Raw genomic sequence first — 17,766 nt, forward strand, 5'->3', positions numbered from 1 at the left:
GCGAGACCATGGCCGTACACGAGGAGGTGATATGAAATTGCTATAGTATACTAGTCCTGCCGCCTACTTGCCCGTCCTACGCCCGAGGCGGCTGCAGTGTCAAATAACTCCTTGAATTAGAACGATCATGTGAGTTCTGATTCCGGGCTTCATCTCAACCGACTCCTCATCCAGCATGCAGAGCGCACCACACCTTGTCTTCCCCGCTTCATGGAGTTCTTCAACGATGTTGGCACAGACCCTCTGAAACCTTCTCTATTCGAGCTTGTGGCCCAGGAGCAGCTACGGGACCTTCTGCAGCCCGCGCTCAAGTATGTCTTAGCGGTGAGTTCCATGTCAATCCGAGGGTCTGAGGAATTGCTGAAGTTTTCATAGGTCTTCGCTCAAAGATATCCTCGGTATCTACTGCGAATAGTGAACCGGCATGAAGAGTTCTACGCAGCAATCATGTTCTTTGTTGAGAAGCACTATCTCATTAAACACAGTAAGTTACGTTCCGAAGTCCATGACGGAACAATGCTCATTCTTTCAGATGCTTCCTTCTCTGAGAATTTCTACGGCCTCAAGCGTCGTAGACGTCCCTACATCGAAACGGAACGTGCTAGAGCAGCTGTTGGAGGAATTCCTGCCACAGAAAAGCTCCGGAACCGGGAGATATGGCGATCTTTGCTGTTCCTAGTGAGTGGCTAGCAGCGTGTTCACAGGATCGGGCATGCTCTAACCAAGCTCAGGTTGGCCTCCCATACCTTCGAGCCAAGACACAGGATCTGTATGAGGAATTGGGTGGTGGGGTGAGCTCGGACATCATGGAAGAGGGCCTGGACGTCCGGCAGATACGCATGCTTACAGATGGCGTATGTTCCACATTGAATCTTCCTTTTGTGACTGTACTGACATCACTGTAGAGCATAAAAGGTCGATTGCGGAGAGCCTTCAAGGCGATATACCCGTGGTTAAACGGTTTATTCGAGTTATGGCTTCTGTCGTCGAATATTGCCTATCTCTTCGATCGTACGCCGTTTTACCGACCATGGTTGGCCTGGATTGGTGTTGATCTTAGAAGACTTGGCGTGGAGGACTTTGTAGGTCTATGTTCGGCAATCCTTGATATACACGGTCTAACTGTCTTCGCAGAGAGCAGCTAACGCCGCAATGATGTCCAAACCGTCGGTTCTCGGCAAGGGGGTATGGGTACGGCTCAAAAGCCTAATTAAACGATCTCCCCAGCTACTCCTCGACTCGCTACGGCTCCTACTCCCGACAGCCATATTCTTTATTAAGTTCTTGGAGTGGTGGTACTCGCCCAGTTCACCTGCGCGGTCACTATCCAAATCGCCTCTGGGGCCCACTGTACCCCCTCCGAAGATGCTGCCACCCCATCCTCAAGGCATACCCTTTGACAGAACGCAGTATGGCGTGTGTCCGATCTGTGTCAAGAGCATGAATAACGCGACAGCGTTGCCGTCAGGATATGTATTCTGCTACCGCTGTGCCTATGATCATGTGGAGAAACGGGGAAGGTGTCCAGTGACCCTGTTGCCTACGCGAGTGTGGCAATTGCGGAAGATCATGGCCTGAGGGAGGCGCACGTTCGTGGATAATCGATATCGATGTCGTTTTCCACAAAAATGCGTGATGTCCCCTGTAACATACGCTGTGCCATTTTTAGGACACGTGTGTAATGTAGGCCCAGTTCACCTAATCTACAAATTTAAGCCAATCTCTCGCCCCTATCATGGACCAAGCTACACTCGCAGACCGTTTTGAGCGCAACCTTGCTCGTTGTCTGCCACAATGAAGGTCAATCCACTACTCCCTTCTCGCCCCCGTCCACCATTGAGCCCGTTTCTCATAGTTTGGGAAACTCATACAAGCTCAACAAGTCCCAGGATGGTCTCAGTACTATCTCGACTACAAGTTTCTCAAAAAGATCATCTCTTCATTGGCTTCAAATCGCCCGGCATCAGAGGCGGCGTCGCTGGCCCTGGGTGTGCGACCCTCTGATATTTTCAATCAGTCCCAGCCATCAGCGGATAGCCTCGGTCGACCTCCCATATTCTCATCGTCGGGTCAGGATGATGATCGAGGGCCGGATTTCCAGGCCCACAAGGCTGCCTTCTTCTTCAAGCTTGAGCGCGAACTCGAGAAGGTCTGGCCGAGTTATTGGTCCTCTTTCGCTCACGTTTATTGGAATCGTGTAGATAAATGCATTTTATCTGCAAAAGGAAGCTGAACTCCAGTTGAGGTTGGAGACACTGCTGTCCAAACGACGTGCTGCTGCGATGCGGGGCATTCCCGACCCTACCGATGACTCCACGCAGCTCAATGTCGAGTGGAGCGCAGTTGAGGAAGGCTTCAGGTTACTCGAAAGAGACTTGGGAAAGCTCCAGGTTAGTGGTTATCGTTGTTCGGCACCCTCCCGCTAAATAAAGTCAATAGCAATATGTCGAGATAAACGCGACTGGATTCCGCAAAATCTTGAAAAAGTTTGACAAACGGTCGACTTCCGCGACAAAAGAGTTGTATCTAGCTCGACGCGTGGATATCCAACCCGTTTTCAACCGCCAGGTCTGCCCATTATTTTACATTGTCTTGGCGATGAACTTGCTAACTTCAATGCAGCTCATATCAGAACTTTCTGATACAGTGGCGACATGTCTTCTCGATTTAACGGACCTCTCCTCGGGCCTTCAGTTCGAGGGCTCTGCAGCTACCGATATCTTCACGCAGCAACTCATGATGGAACGCGCTCCTCACATGGGCCCTTATCGCGACCTCGAAAATAGTCTACGAAAGGCCGTCATGGCTTCCGATCGAATTGCCATAGCCGACTGTGCTCGCTTCTCTGACTCTCTTGCCCAGCAGAACGGAGGCAAGCCAAATGTGTCGCGTATATTATGGAATGTAATTCTCGAAGCGCCTCCCGAGTTGGCCGACCTCATCCTGGCGTCTGTATCTATACCATTCGACTTCCAATATGTGGACGATATCAACGGCCGTACTTGCCTCCACGAAGCAGCCATTGCTGGTGCCTTACGCTTGGTCAATCTGTGTCTAGACCAGAACGTTCAGGCAGACAAGGCAGATGTATATGGACGGACTGCGATGCATTACGGCGCCATGTATGGGTTTCCTGAGGTATGCAGACGCTTGCTGCAAGTGCAAATACCTCCGAACGCGCTTGACAGGGATAATTGCAGCCCGCTAGTCTATGCGACGCTGCGAGGAAGCGTCGAGTGCGTTCGGGTCCTTATCGAAGAAGGACATGTCCCCGTCCAATCAATTGCTGAAGAAAGCGACCTCGATCCTCTGACTTTGGCCAGCCAGTCAGGCCACGTCGACGTCGTGATGTTGCTCCTGCAGCACGGTGCAAAATGTCTCCCAAATACGAACGGCGAATACCCTATGCATCTGGCTGCGAGCGAAGGTCACACTGAGGTCTGTAGATTGCTGCTCCACCTAGATGGTTGGGACACACCCGATAAATACCACGAATGGACGCCTGTATTCCACGCTGCTCGACATGGCCATTTCAATTGTATAAAATTGCTGGTCAAAGCTGGGTGCAAAGTCGACATTAGAGACGAAATGGGGCATCTGGCTGTCCACTACGCTGCCTGGTATGGGCATCACGCCTGCGTAGACGCGCTCCTGCACGCAACACCTACTATTCCTCCTACGAACGTCTTCGAGAACCTGCCGCGAGACTCGCCGTCTGGCGCCATGGAGGACACTCTAATGTCTGAAATCGACATGATCCCATCACTGTCACTCCCACCACCCATCATGCCACACCGTGTCTACGGACACAATTATCTAGACAAGACATATCTCATCCAAGTAACGATTGGTCATGCCCATAGCCCTTCCGAAAAGTTCACCGGCGTTACACTTCATCACCGCCTCATCAGCCCGACCCTAAAGGACAAATACCTCCTGGCTTCATCCCCGCTGAAGCTAGTAATGACCACAGATTCGGACACGGGTACTGCTCCATATACCATTTCTTTGCCACAGCGCGAGCAGAGCGACGTCTTTGCGTTCCAGATACCCTCGCTAGACAAACTTTCCCTCAAGTTCTCTGTGTATCCGAACTTCGGCACAAAGACTATTGGTCGCGCCGTCGCTCTTCCATCGCTCTTCGTTGACATTCAGCATACTCATCAGTTTGTTCTGCCCATTTTGGATCATAGATTACAAGTGATCGGCGAGGTAGGCGGTGAACTCTACGTCTTCATTCGTATCTAACTGTTCATCAGGTGCCTTTTGAAGTCAATGTCATCACTCCCTTCGAGAATGTCACACTAGAAGTAGGTGGCGGCGTCGAGACGTATTGGAAATCTACGGCATCAGCTATACCTAGCTTCTCCCCATCTCCGGCGATCACGTTAGCACAGGGGATTCGTCAAACACGGCGTCTTGGTTCCACACAAACGTCTCCATCGGCATTCTCCATCGCAAGCACAACCACGAGTACCAGAAGTCAGGCTTTGACAATAACATCTCTGCGAGGCGACTATATTTATGTTGTCGTGCAAGTTACGAAAGATCTGCATCCCGTGGCATATACAGACTGGCGTCTTCCCGAACCTTCGTATGATCTCGGCGTTTCCGACATTACATTGGCTCAGTTTGAAGCGCTTGCACTCAAATGTGGGAGAGCCTTACAACCAGGTCAAACACTGCGAGCTCGTGACTGGCCGAAGCTTAATATCATGGTTTCATTGGCTCAACTCATGCTCGTGAGGACAATCCACCCTTCTTATTCTTGGCTGACTCCATACAATAGAGCATCCCGACGGAAGTAGGCATGAGCCTGGAACTCGCGTATGCCTCCAGACGAATAAGTCAACGTTTTGGCCCCGGCAACCGCCTAAATCTCAACAATTTCGTGGATGCAGTTTTACGGACAATACATCAAGCATCTGCCCTCAATGGGAAACACGCACGCAGAAACATCACCTTCGGGTCCTTCTCCCCGGACATCTGCTCTGCTTTGAATTGGAAACAGCCGAATTGTGGGTGTCCCACAATGAAATGAAAAACATGTACATGGTACATGCAAACGGAATCGAGCTGACGACTCGGTTTATTCTTTATATAGATTCTGTTTTCTTTTCCTCGACATGCGGGCGCAAATTGGATCATTCTCCCAGCCTGACTGTGTTAAACTCCGATGACGATAATGATCGCAGGCTGGCAAGCTTGGGCGCCGCAGTCGATTTCGCAAGAACGAATAATCTGCTGGGGATATGGGTGGACGCCAATCTGCTGGTACGAAATTCACCTTGAGGAATAATATTCCACACTGACCTAGGCGGCGCGCAGACACAAGTCCCTTCGCTAATACATGAAATCAAGGAGGCAGGCCTTCTTGTAGGGATATACAGCGCTACGGATATCTCACCTGAAATAGACGGATGTCCAGTGGACGCCTACCTCCGAGATGGTAATGTCGTATACGCAGACTTGTCAACGCGGAATCCCGATTTCACAGGTCTTGGCAGCATGGACTTTCGGTAGTTTGTGTATGTAATAGGCAATCTCTATCTACTATCATACATATGTAGTTTAGAAAACATATTCGGCGGAGGACGAACTGGGGTACTGGAGTGCCGGCAAGGGTCTTTGGAGCAAACTTCGGATATTACGTGAAGTTAATGTGAACGCGAACAAAGTACATCCCAGAAGACAGCATCGTCTTAGTTACGGGTGGGGTAGATAGTTATACAAATGTAGTACAATACGGATTCTCACTTCTCATCTACTATTCGACTAAAATACATCTCGAATATATGTTGTGAATGGGCAATGTCAATGTGGGGTGTGTGATAATGGGGTGATGGGTGGGAAATGAAATAAATAATGCAGCGCTCATCAAACAGATGCGTCGTAAAGAGCGGCGTATGATCCTTGCTTGCGGAGCAATTCTTCGTGGCTTCCAAATTCAGAAATGGTCTATGAGTGGTAGGATCGTAAGGTTAAGGTCGGCGGAAGCCAGTCAGCGACCTATGAGACCCAAGAGACACAGGAGCACTTACCCCGTTCTCCATCATGGCCACTTTATCTGCGCGGCGCGCGGTAGAAAGTCGGTGCGTGATGAATATAACCGACTTCGTCCTGGCGCCGGAGACAGGATCTTTCGAAACGTTGGCAATGGTATTAAATACGTGATTCTGGGCATGTGCATCGAGTGAAGAAGTCTAACGGCATCGAATCAGCCCTGGTTCTGGCGCTGTGACATCGGAGTGTTGAGTTACTCACAGGTTCATCAAACAACAACAGATCAACGCCAGGCTGGCGCGCGCGCATGAACGCGCGGGCAACTGCAACTCTTTGCCACTGAAATCGTGGAAATGAGTGGGATAGACAGTGTATTTTTAGTTCGTTGCACTTACCTCTCCACCGGACAGTCCGTGATGTCCTGTAGACGGGGAAAACGCCGAATTGGGTCCACCAAACGGTGCTGGGTCGTACACAGACGACTCGAGCTTGGTCTGTAGGCCCTTGGGGAGTGCGTTCACGACGCCGTCCGCATCCGCGAGTTCCAGCGCATGATTCACCGCCTCGGGGGATTGTACATGAGGCACATATCCAAGCCCGACATTCTCCTGCACTGTCGTACTGAACTTGGAGAATCCTTGGAAGACGGCCGTAACATGGTCGTGGTATTCCGCAGGCGCATACCGACGAATATCCACGTCATTAACGAGTAATTGACCGTCGGAAAAATCGACAATGCGGAGCAGGATGTTCGCAAGCGTTGATTTGCCTGAACGCGTGTGGTTGGGGAGAACATTTTAGCATTGCCACCTCGAAACGTTGCATGAGAGAACGACGCACCAGACCCGTTGTGCCCCACGATGGCTAATGTTTCGCCGGCTTGCAGGGTGAAATTCACGTCCCGCAAAGCAGGCTCATTACTTCCTGGATAAGTGTAAGACAGCCCCCTACGTAAAACAGGACACACTCAGATCTGCATCACACGGAGGGAGCGCGGCAGCTATAAAGTTGCATGCGCACATACCTAACATCAATCTTGGCGCCGCCGGGAATCTGCTTGTACGCGATGATATCCTCTTTCTTGGGCTGGAGTCGCGGCTTGATGTTCATGGCCGCGTAAAAAGCACCCATGAGAAAAACGCCCTGAAAAGCCATACGCACGACCGAAAGAAGGTTTCTCGTGGCAAAAACGACCGACTGGATTGAGCTGCGGTAGAGAGTTACGGACCCGAGAGATGCTGAAGACGTCTGGAGCATGATAATGAGAGGAATCTACGTTCATGTCAGACGGCGAAACTAAGGCAATCATTTGCGACGGCAACTTACGTGCTGGAGTGCAGAGAAAAGCTCAGAAACGTGTAGGTTGGCAAGGACTGAATACTCTGTCGCTAGGTTCCGCTGTTCTGCACCAAGAAGAACTTTCCTGGCAGCAGACCAGGAATGCAAAATCCATGGGCCAAGACCGAAAAGCTCAACCTCAGGACGGAAAGAATCGTTGTATGCCAAGTTGCGCAGTTTTTCCTGTCGCTCGGATGCCTGGGCCTCTTCTTGATTTGAAAAGGACCATGGGTCGGATTCAGTTGCGTGGCCGTGGGAACCGAAGGATACGGCAGGCCCAAGCCAGGCCATGAGCAGGGGAAACGCAGCGGGAAATGATGAGAAAATAAGGACGCATACATGGGTTGTGCAGTGTGTCAAGGAGTAGATGACCCAGAGGTGAGAAGCGATTTCGGCAATTAAGGAAAGGACGCGAAACGCTTCCAACGGTGAAAGTAGACCAAATCCATTGCCTGTGACGTGGAACGAACGAGCGAAGAGATCGGATTCCTGGAGAAGTTCACGAACAAACGGGTCCGAGAGGGTGGGGAGATCGAGCCGAACGCGTTGAGAGAGTTGCTGATGTTCTATATGGAAGCGTACAGAGTTTAACACTAAGGATTCATTTGTGGCGCTATAAGACAATAACAATTGTGGCACGAAAAGGGTTAGAACATGATGACTGACGAGGGAAACCGTGAACCTACGCGAGCGAATCAAGCAAACCCTCAATGACGCGTCGGAGAACCTCCACGAACAACATTTGGCCGATTCGATACCATGTAAAGTGACCGGAGACGACAAGGGATTGCAACTGAACGCGAACGTGAGGCGGCAAGAATCAATACGCGCCACAATACACACCTCGTCTATGAGCATAGCCTTGCACCGGGGATATATCAATACGGACGTCTCACAAAAGGGGACATTGTACGCACCTGCGAGTAGCCGCGAAACGCGGGTAACAGACTGCGTATCATGTTCATGGCCATCATGATGGTCGCTCTAATGGGATGCAGACTCCACAGCGTGAAGAACAAGTCATACGCGCACTCCTGAATGATGCGGTACGCGAGCCGGAAGTTCTCTGCACTGAACGGTCTCTGCGCGCCGGGGAAGAGATACGAGGCGGTCTTGGCCCTCGGAACCGCTCTTGAAGCCAGCCAAGCCTGGAAGACGACCTCAGCACTGTCCGGAGAGCTGTGGGCTTTGGGTGGTGGTGCAATGCCCGGCTTGGGGGCATGCTCACTGGGTGGGGGGCTGGACATCGGGCAGACGGGGTCAGAGCAGGACATGTGGAGGCTGAGCCATAACTTGAGGCAAAATAAAGGAAGGCGCATGAGGAGGAAAGGTGAAGAGAGCAGCGTCCGTGGGTCTTTTTATTTTGGCTTTCAAGAGAAAGGTAGGTGTGATCCATCCGGAGGGATTCGACCACCGCCTGGCCGATAATAGGACGAGATGCCAATGGCGCAGCACAGCCCGCCTTTATCGACCAGAGCATGAAAATCCGTCCAATTCCTGCAAAAAAGGCTGTACTTTCCCTTCAATTCTCCTTAATTGGAAATACACCCCAGAAAGGAATCTGCGTCTCGAGGTCCCGGACCCAGGGTGCCAAAGCTGTCTTCACCGTCGCCGGGTGCGCCGGACGGGCGGGCGGAGGCTGCGTCCACCCCATCGCTCTCCGACGAGGACCAGGGTGATGGCACTCAGTAACAACTACCCATTGAAATTCAATATCTAGCTCATCACGCTGGCCACCAACTCACTCACCCATGTCTGACCCTAACTCCCATGTCACCCAGCTCTCCAACGGTCTCCGTCAGCTCGAGATCCAGCAGGCCGACGCCAACGACGATCACCACCCCGACCAGACATCCCCGACCTCAGCTGTCGGCGCACGCGGCTCCTCTCGTCCGCCAATACGCGATGGATATGGCTTCCGTTCATCTGGTGTGAACACCCCAAATGAAATCAAGGACTCCAGGAGCTCCCCGTTACCAGACCCGAACGGTTTGGGATGGCCAGGTGCGGCGCAGAAGCTCGCTCCCCTTTTTTCCGACATGTACACGGCTCTAATTATAGGCTTTTGCTCGTTGCTGGAAACCAGCCAAATCCACCGTCATGCGTCTCAATGCCACCGATGCAGAGCGGGCTATTCGTGACCAGAAGCTGCACTCGGCAGTTCGCACGATCCTCGAATGTATCGGAGAAGATCCTGCTCGAGAAGGCCTGCTACGCACCCCTGAGAGATACGCAAAGGCGCTGCTTTGGATGACCAAGGGCTACGAGGAGCGATTGGCTGGTTCGTCTGGTCCCACTCCAATCATCGGATATGAATGTGCTCAATCCAGTCAAATGATAGACGTTATTAACGATGCAGTGTTTGCGGAGGATCACGATGAAATGGTTCTCGTACGCGATATTGACATATCAAGTCTTTGTGAACATCATTTGGTCCCGTTCACAGGAAAGGTTTGTCCCTTGCCAAACTTTTGCTGCCGAAACATAAGCTGTACTCACGTCATAAAAGATCTCTATAGCTTACATCCCCAATCAACTTGTTCTGGGGTTATCTAAGTTGGCCCGGATAGCCGAGACGTTCAGTCGCCGGCTTCAGGTGCAAGAACGCCTCACAAAGCAAGTCGCTTTGGCAGTGCAGGAAGCTATCAAACCGCGCGGCGTTGCCGTGGTCATGGAGGCATCGTGCGTTTGATTCATTTGTCGTTGCTCTCTCACTTTTAACCATACACATACTCAACAGGCATATGTGCATGACAATGCGTGGCGTGCAAAAGCCTGGCGCCATCACCACGACTTCATGCATGCTGGGTTGTTTTAGAACACAGCAGAAAACGCGCGAAGAGTTCCTCACTCTAATAAAAGGCCGGTAGAAATATTATACAGCCAGATATACTGTACGCATATTTATATAAGATAATCGACCGTGAATGTATGTATGACCATGTATGTAATCAGAGGACATGAGGAGAGTGGTGATGTGAACACAAAGAATAATGTCCATGCAATCGTGGAGGTCATAAATCAATCCTTCCGGCCTCGCGACTTCTCCCCTGCGGAAGGTTCGCGATCGATGGGCAAAAGTTTCTTCGCTAAGCCCGAATGAGATGACTGCGACGCGTTGTACCGATTACGGTTAATACGGGGGCGTTTCGGGGGTTGCACCTGGTCACTGGTAATACTCGAAGCACTCTCATTCATCTCCTTATCACGTTCTGCGGGTCTAGGATTAACCAGTCGCCTTTCGGAACATTGTAACAGCAACATACCAGATAAGGTCCGCTTCCTTGTATCCCTGTCGGAATCATCTTTTCTGGACGGGTCTGGTCTGTATGAATTGGATGGCGCGCTTGGCAGCGATGGACGAGGGAGCGGCTCTTTATCGCCTATTCGGGAACGCAAACTCCCAAGGCCTTGATTAGAGTTGCTGCCATCATCCGGTCCCGATGGAGTTGAAGGAGGTGCCACCTGCGAGGGAGTGTGCGAAGCATCTCCACGGTGTCTGTCTCTTGCAACAGGAACGTCTCCCTTGCTTGTCCGTGACGAATCGGATGATGACATTGCCCGCGGAGCTGAGGGGGTGCTGGGCGGTAGCGCCTTTTGCGAGGCCGGTCCATCAGGTACCCTCTTCTCCACAGCCTGTCAAATGAGAAAGCTCAAGTCATGACAGTCAATTGAAGTCGATGCGACATACCTTGTCAGTAGAAGGCCGATTCTCTGCTTCGGCGTTCTCGCGGTCCTTTCTTCGCTTTTCAGAGTCACGAGGGCGATCGTGGCTATCTTTCTCAGACGACCGTCTACTCCGGTCCTCACGATGACCGTCCTTCCGAGAGGAACGCTTGGAATCTCTTTCCGGCTGCAAGAAGTTTGTTACTGACGCAAGTGAAAGACAATTGAATGCTTACCTCATCATCACCCCGTCTCCTCTTCCCAAGTCCATCCTCGCCACTCCCACCATTGCGATGTCTCGACGGGTCTGGTCGTATTGGTAAACCCCGTTCGTCGACCATAGCAGCCGGAGCGGACGGTGTGCCTCGAGAGGCCGAATCCCGTTCCTTCCTGCTTTCCCTGTCACCCCGATCCTTCTCGTCTCTCCTGTGGCGATCTCTGTCTCTGTCTCCCCTATCCCCCCGGTCCCTATCCCTGTCTCTTTCTCGGTCCCGTTCTCTGTCTCTCTCTTTCTCCCTGTCACCATGCCGATCACGTCCCCGATCTCTATCTCGGTCTTCCTTCTCTGCTTCGCGTGTCGAAGTTCGTTCTCGACGTTCACTTCGAACATGTGTGAGACTATCCCGGCGTGACGTGGATGTAGCATGTTCCTTCGACTCGTGCCGTTGCCTCTGTTCAGCTTCAGGATGTCTATCGGAGCGACTCCGACCCGCGCTATGCCGACTGTCAGCACTAGCATTGCGAGTTCCTGGTCGGGATTGCGGTGACTGTGAACGGCGGCGATGGGATGGTGAAGGAGCAGCAGAACCGTTCTGACTTCGCACTTCGTTGACTCTTCCAGGCTTGTCGTCGACCTTGATAGAAATAGATTGCTTCGCAGTTTCTCGTAGTTCTTGTGCGGACAGTGTTTGGCTAGGGAGAGAAGGGGGAGGCATGCCAGCAGGTGCATTCTGTGGAGGTTGTGTGTCATTTCTGGAAACTTTGTCTTCACTAGGGCGATATCGGTCTGCAGTTTGTGACGGGGGACGCTCAGGTCGTTGTCCATTTGCTTCCGCGTGATCTCCGTTGACGGTTGGGCTAGCTCGCCTAGAGTTAGCTTTCGATGATTGCCCCTCGTCTCGCATGATAACTTCCGGCGAAGAGGATTTAACACCAGGAGTATTAGCCTGGCCGGGGGGAGGGTCGACGTCCATTTTCGCTTGACCATTGGTCTTGACTTCTGGTCTTATACGCTTGACTACCTCTGGCCTTGGTATGCTGTGATGACTGTGAGGGATGGCCAATACTGAAGGTCTCAAGAAACTCACCTGTCCATCGCGAGTTTAGTGGGATTGGATGAGGATTTATTGTCAACGTTTTGTTGCACAGGGACGGATGAGGACTGAGCCCGTGGCCCTGACGGCGTCGACGCAGGCAATGTCGATGTATTTCGATCAGGACGAACACTTGGGCCAGTAGGCGGCGGAAGTCCGGTCCTGGAATCGCTAGAAGAGCTTGTGGTTGCATTGACCTTAGGTGCAGTTGGAGGGGCGGGGGGCTAGAGAATAATATATCAGCACCACCCTACCATCCTAAACAAAGCATAGAATCAATATACCTTCGTAGGAACTCCCGTTGCCTTCACCGACCATACAGATTCCCGCTTCTTTAGGGCAGCCGAATAACTGAGAGCGATTGAGATGAAAGGTGATATCGAGAACTGATTCGACGTACCTCGTGGCAAGAATCTTCAAGTCGCCTCGCTGTTCCCGTTCGATGAAAAGATCCATCGCCTTGTCGATAACCGAGCCGTTCTCCGAGACGGAATTCAGGGGGAAAACGGGGAGGATCTCCTTGAGGACAATGATAGAGTTGTAAACGTGCATAAACTCCCCCGTTTGAATACACTCCAGGAAAGACTGCAACGCGGATGAATAAATGATGCGTAGTAGGCATCGAGGTAAATATTACCTTTCCTAGTTTCCTATACCACTTTCCGAGTACCCGCTTGAAACTGGGCCAATCCATTAACTTATCCTCGGCGAGTAGGCCTGGGTTGGCCTTCCAGAATAATTGGAAACCAGGGTGACAACCCCTGCTCGACCGATTGTCTTGTAAAAATAGCTTCTCGTCCTGAGACCACTTGTGAAGGTCGGACAATATGCCTAGTAAGAAACGACCTGCAAGGTGCACGTAGTCAGATGAGGAGATCAATGTGTTGAGATGCAACTTACCATAGTTTCGAGCTTCGTATTCACTGCACGAGAACAGAACCACTTTGATGTGGTCTGCCAGCAACTATGGAGACAAATGAGCGAGGCTAGAACTCCCACAATTTGCGACTTACCTTATCATAGCAAATAAGTGTCGGGAAACCTGGCGTGCCTTGCGTGTGGATAAACTTAATTATCTGGGCGCAATAATCGGCGTCCATCGGAGAAAGGAGACATCGGGGTTGAATGCAATGCTCAATGAAGGCCTGCACAAGGGGATGCGCCTTCGGGACTGTTGTAAAGATTCAGTAACAAGGAGCTGGAGCAGCACGGAAGACTCACAGTGAGAGAACCAATGGAGCTTCTCGCGAGCTAGACGTTTGATAGTGAACTCTCTGGAAATGGTTTGCTGCTTGTATTCATTGGTTAGGGCTGTCACGTAGTTGTTGTAGCGGTCCCGCCTGGCGCGATACGCTATAGCAGACCCCCTTTTGACCTTCTCAGCCGCAGCCAATTTCCTGTCTTCCTGAAGGCTCAGCGACCGTAATGCCTTGAGTTCGTCATCATATCGTGTGCTCGGCGGAGACAAATCGTATGTTGACAATTGCCAGAAAGTCAGGTAAAATCCAGGCCTGAATACTTAGGATGGCGTTGAATCAAATTTGATAACCACGTACCCGAGAACGTCACAAGCACTCCCTGGCGCAATCTTTCGCACGTCATCGAACAACGCAGATAATTCAGGACGCCAAGGTGACTACAAAACTATGAGTATATCCTTGTCGATTTCATGAGGAACAACCTACGTTAGCCGTTGCAGCAGGGGTAGAGTCAGACGATTGACCATCTACATCCATAGACGTTTCGTCCGCCGAAAGTTTATCACCGTTCTCGTGCTTTGATGTTTTGCTATCCTCACTAGCGGCGAGTACACTCGGTGATGCCACACGCGACGCAGTGACACCAGGATCTCGCTTTGTGATGAGTTCAGCCTTGAGCTTTTTCTCGTGCTCTTCATTCGCCTTGCGCTCTTGCTCGTATGCGTCCAAAGCAGCTTTCTGTGGATTGTTCAGCTCGGAAGACTACAGCAGGGGCTTCGACACTCACAAGAAGAGATCCGTGTAAGACAGGCCGAATGATTTGCATGCAGATGGGTGGACATATTCCGTAAGTTACTCCCAATTCAGCGAGAGGAGGGAGAATCTTGTTAGCATAGTCGTCGGCTGAAATGATGGAGGGGGAGTTTAAGAACTCAAGGTATTGTAAAAGAACGCCGTGAGTCTATGAATGGACATTAGATCAAGGTTTGTAAACTGATATACTATTGGGCAACTCACTGCGTCGTACAAGCTAGCGAGAGATTTGATATGAGCGTCAGAGGCTTTGAAGATCGATGACTGTCTTTGTTGGGCGACTTGAATCAACAACGGCAGGGCAAGGTCAGACTCCAGGAGTCCCTTCGCTAACCGTTGTGGGCCGCGGAGGACCGCTTCACCAGCGTCCAAACGTGCGCCCCGAGTGGCGGAAGCCACAGCCTCGATACGCAGAACTGGACCCCCAGCCATGGCTTGGATTTGAGCATCTGACAAGCTAGGCAAAGGCTCGATGCCGGCCATCTTCCAGATCAATTCACGAAGAACAATGATTTCCGTCGTTTGGCCATTGTGGAGTTGGTGGACGATGTATGACAACACAGGTGTCAAGTCGGCATTATACCGCCTGAACAACATTCCAATAAATGAGGCAAGGCCTACGAACAGGGAATTAGAGAGGTTTGATGTGAGGCGGCACTATCTCTTACTCTGAAGCCAATCCGAGGTGTTGACGCCATCGTCTTTAACGCGGGCCTTATTGGGGTTGGCGAGTGAGTCTAGGACTGTGAATGCGAGGACATCGAATCCGAGGTTGGTAACATATTTTAGTGACTGGATGACGACTCCTGCCATATTGTCATATGCCATCACTTGCCCAACAGCATTGTTGAAGAAGATGATCGGGTTTGAGTGTGCAAGCTTCGCGACCGTTCCAGACAGTGTGTCGATGGTATTGTGTGAGAGGCGTCGAAGAATCCCCTTCGCCTCCCTATCAGCCTGAACTTGGCGCACACGTAACTCGGGATGTGATTTATAGATGGCAGTCTTCCATTCGCCATACAATCTCCACCGAGCGATAGTTTCGTATTGCTTGATAATGTTCCAAATTTCGACAGTACAAACAGCGTTCCCCCGGATGAGAGGAAGGGCCGGTAGGAGATACAGACGCGTAATCTTGAACCAGAATTGGCGGATAGGATGACTAGGATCAGGCTCGCATGTTGGCTTCTTGGTCTCCGGGTCGATTTCCAACTATACAACCAATTAAGCGTCGGACAAATGCAAGGGAATATGATTTGTACCGTAGTTATTAGATGAGCCCGACCAAGCCTGAGGAACTTGGTCACGAATAATGGTTCACGAGAGATGTGAAGACCAACAAATCGAAGTAAAGGGTCCACAATATCCACCAAATCGTCCAGCGAAGTGCAAATAGGGACGAACTGTCGCCAATCCGGGAAGAAGAAGACGAAATCAGTGTACATGGTGCTGGGTGGAGTAGGGGCCCAGAGTGTTAAAAATGTCCGACGTTGGGGTGTAGCGGCGGGACGTGATCCAGCGTATCTGACGCGAGGCTGCGTGAAACTAGGGTTACGTTCCCGAAGAACACACGCGGTATCGTAAAGAGTGGAAATAGACTCTTTGACGATTCGCAGCAGAAGATCTGCAATATCAGTGTGGGCATCGACCAGCCAAGGGAACTTGGTCAGAATAGCTATTGCTGGTCTCAGGGCCCCCACGGCGAGGAGGGCTTTGACCATTCCAGCCTTCTGGTTGACTATCTGCACGGGCTTTTGGGTTTCTGTAGGTTTTGGCTTTGCAGACGATGACGACGACGACGACGACGATTCAAGGGGAGCCGCCATGGCCAGCTGACTGACTTTAGCACCGGAGATTCTGTCCTGTGCTTTGTCAAGGTACTCTTTGCGAGCGCTGGGCATGTCGTCATCCTCGGGCGACAGCTATGTTTAGGGAATATAAATGGTACACGATACCGAACAATGTCAGGCGACGCACATGTGGATATAGGTGCTCTAAGGAAATGAATCCCTCCCGAATAAGGAGGGCTGCCGTTAAGCATAGACTTTTCAGAGCATTGTCACTAGTCTCCGACGACTACGTAGGGATCTCAAAAGCCAGGTAGTGAAAGATGCAAATATGGGCTCACCTGGTAATGGGAGAACTTGAAACCAAGTACTTGCGCCAGAACGCGAGAGCCTCCATTACTCCGAGGAGTGTCGCCTTCCGCAAGTAACAACACTTCGTCCAAGGACTTGCCTTTGTACCGACCAGGCTCCGAAGCAGTAGCTTGGTGTCCACTCGTTGACGGGGTATACGAACCTGCCCAAGGAGAAAATGACAACAATGCCATGAAGAAGGTATAGTGGGTCGCAAGGTTGACGCTAAGGACATCAATGATAATGTCAAGCGCCCTGTTCGGATCGAGGTCGAAGTAACCTATGAGACTGATGAGTTTCTCCCAAACGGGTCGCGCGCGCGCCTCGACAACGGAATATGGCTCTTCGGAGCGACCCGTGAACGGGGAATGCGAAGGACCAAGAGCACTTGTGAGTTCGGCTGTGAGCTTGCTGTAGCCTTCGGACTGCTCCCGAAGAAGATTAAACTTATTCTGTTTGTAGCTGCGGGCAAAGCCATAAATCAGTGCACGGTTTAGGATAACAATACGAAGCTAGGCTCACAAGAGACTGGTCCTTGTCCGGATTTCCCTCTTATCAAACGCAGCCTTGTCCGAGATGAGGCCGACGCTAGACAGCAACGCGAGGTCGAGGCGTTCACGACAGAAGATCGGGTTTATAATCCCTCGTTTCTGGGACACGAATACACGAACGTTGGTGGCGGCGGATAGGCGCGAAATGAATTGAACAAACCAAAAGCTGTTTGACAATGACGGCGATAGTCTCTTTGTCATTTTCAATATTCCGTTTTGACGTTGCTGCCTTGCTCTGGGTGTCGTCCGCCGCCTGCGCCGCCTGCTCTCCGGCGTTCCCTCCGGGAAGGGATTTGAAGTCTCCATAAAGCTCCTCCAGCTCCAGGTCCAAAGACCATATCATATCCACCAAATGTTCTCCGAAAATCGTGGCATTCGAGTTGGACGAAGACGACGAAGGGAGTTCCTTAAGCACGGACTGGACAAACTCAACGAAGGCTGCAGGTGCGAGGGGATATTTTGGGGACCAGGTCTTGAGAGTAGAAGCAAGAAGAGTGTGGTACGTCGTAGAAAGAACGTCCAAGCAATTTGGGTCGGATGGGTTGCAATGAGGAGCATGGAGAATGTTGCGGCTACACATACAAGGTCAAAAGCGGCGTCGGATAGAGGGGAAGAAAGTACGGACCATTGGCCCTTTCCTCCCTTATTCCAAGTTTCAAGGCAGGTCCAAACCTCGTTTACAACGTCCATCTGTAACGTCCTTCCTTGCAGAGCAGTCTTCCGTCGTTGGTCGTTTTGAAGTGGA

At 51.3% G+C, this 17,766-nt stretch overlaps 5 protein-coding genes across 5 annotated transcripts; 3 read left to right on the forward strand and 2 right to left on the reverse strand.

Annotated features, from left to right (window-relative positions):
* Positions 1-210: 210 nt before the first annotated feature.
* On the forward strand, positions 211-1,578 carry PEX12_1 (ubiquitin-protein ligase peroxin 12; the record flags this gene model as incomplete). The annotated part of the gene is made up of 7 exons (XM_036774895.1): positions 211-324; positions 376-484; positions 533-678; positions 732-854; positions 906-1,082; positions 1,135-1,191; positions 1,228-1,578. The coding sequence occupies 7 exons, from the start codon at positions 211-213 to the stop codon at positions 1,576-1,578; spliced, it is 1,077 nt and encodes a 358-aa protein (XP_036633397.1).
* A 216-nt stretch (positions 1,579-1,794) lies between these two features.
* PEX12_2 (ubiquitin-protein ligase peroxin 12) lies at positions 1,795-5,523 on the forward strand (the record flags this gene model as incomplete). Its single annotated transcript, XM_036774896.1, has 9 exons — positions 1,795-1,800; positions 1,856-2,149; positions 2,202-2,390; positions 2,440-2,568; positions 2,623-4,212; positions 4,260-4,742; positions 4,790-5,018; positions 5,105-5,274; positions 5,329-5,523. The coding sequence occupies 9 exons, from the start codon at positions 1,795-1,797 to the stop codon at positions 5,521-5,523; spliced, it is 3,285 nt and encodes a 1,094-aa protein (XP_036633398.1).
* A 354-nt stretch (positions 5,524-5,877) lies between these two features.
* On the reverse strand, positions 5,878-8,660 carry PC9H_005322 (uncharacterized protein; the record flags this gene model as incomplete). Its single annotated transcript, XM_036774897.1, has 10 exons — positions 5,878-5,958; positions 6,042-6,203; positions 6,265-6,342; positions 6,399-6,772; positions 6,844-6,950; positions 7,028-7,275; positions 7,330-7,954; positions 8,028-8,134; positions 8,185-8,202; positions 8,259-8,660. 10 exons carry the CDS (start codon positions 8,658-8,660, stop codon positions 5,878-5,880), a joined length of 2,202 nt encoding a protein of 733 aa, XP_036633399.1.
* Positions 8,661-9,092: 432 nt separating this feature from the next.
* On the forward strand, positions 9,093-10,211 carry PC9H_005323 (uncharacterized protein; the record flags this gene model as incomplete). The annotated part of the gene is made up of 5 exons (XM_036774898.1): positions 9,093-9,345; positions 9,428-9,622; positions 9,683-9,792; positions 9,851-10,023; positions 10,082-10,211. The coding sequence occupies 5 exons, from the start codon at positions 9,093-9,095 to the stop codon at positions 10,209-10,211; spliced, it is 861 nt and encodes a 286-aa protein (XP_036633400.1).
* A 151-nt stretch (positions 10,212-10,362) lies between these two features.
* Positions 10,363-17,711, reverse strand: THO2 (THO complex subunit 2; the record flags this gene model as incomplete). The annotated part of the gene is made up of 22 exons (XM_036774899.1): positions 10,363-10,553; positions 10,608-10,977; positions 11,033-11,194; positions 11,244-12,264; positions 12,315-12,544; positions 12,605-12,671; positions 12,721-12,905; positions 12,958-13,166; positions 13,221-13,284; positions 13,334-13,491; positions 13,542-13,831; positions 13,877-13,956; positions 14,006-14,257; positions 14,307-14,480; positions 14,537-14,949; positions 15,001-15,544; positions 15,595-16,254; positions 16,310-16,408; positions 16,461-16,932; positions 16,993-17,120; positions 17,182-17,593; positions 17,647-17,711. The coding sequence occupies 22 exons, from the start codon at positions 17,709-17,711 to the stop codon at positions 10,363-10,365; spliced, it is 6,246 nt and encodes a 2,081-aa protein (XP_036633401.1).
* Between the last annotated feature and the right edge of the window lie 55 nt (positions 17,712-17,766).

Source organism: Pleurotus ostreatus, assembly GCF_014466165.1.
Source record: "Pleurotus ostreatus strain PC9 chromosome Unknown scaffold_3, whole genome shotgun sequence".
Classification (NCBI taxonomy): domain Eukaryota; kingdom Fungi; phylum Basidiomycota; class Agaricomycetes; order Agaricales; family Pleurotaceae; genus Pleurotus; species Pleurotus ostreatus.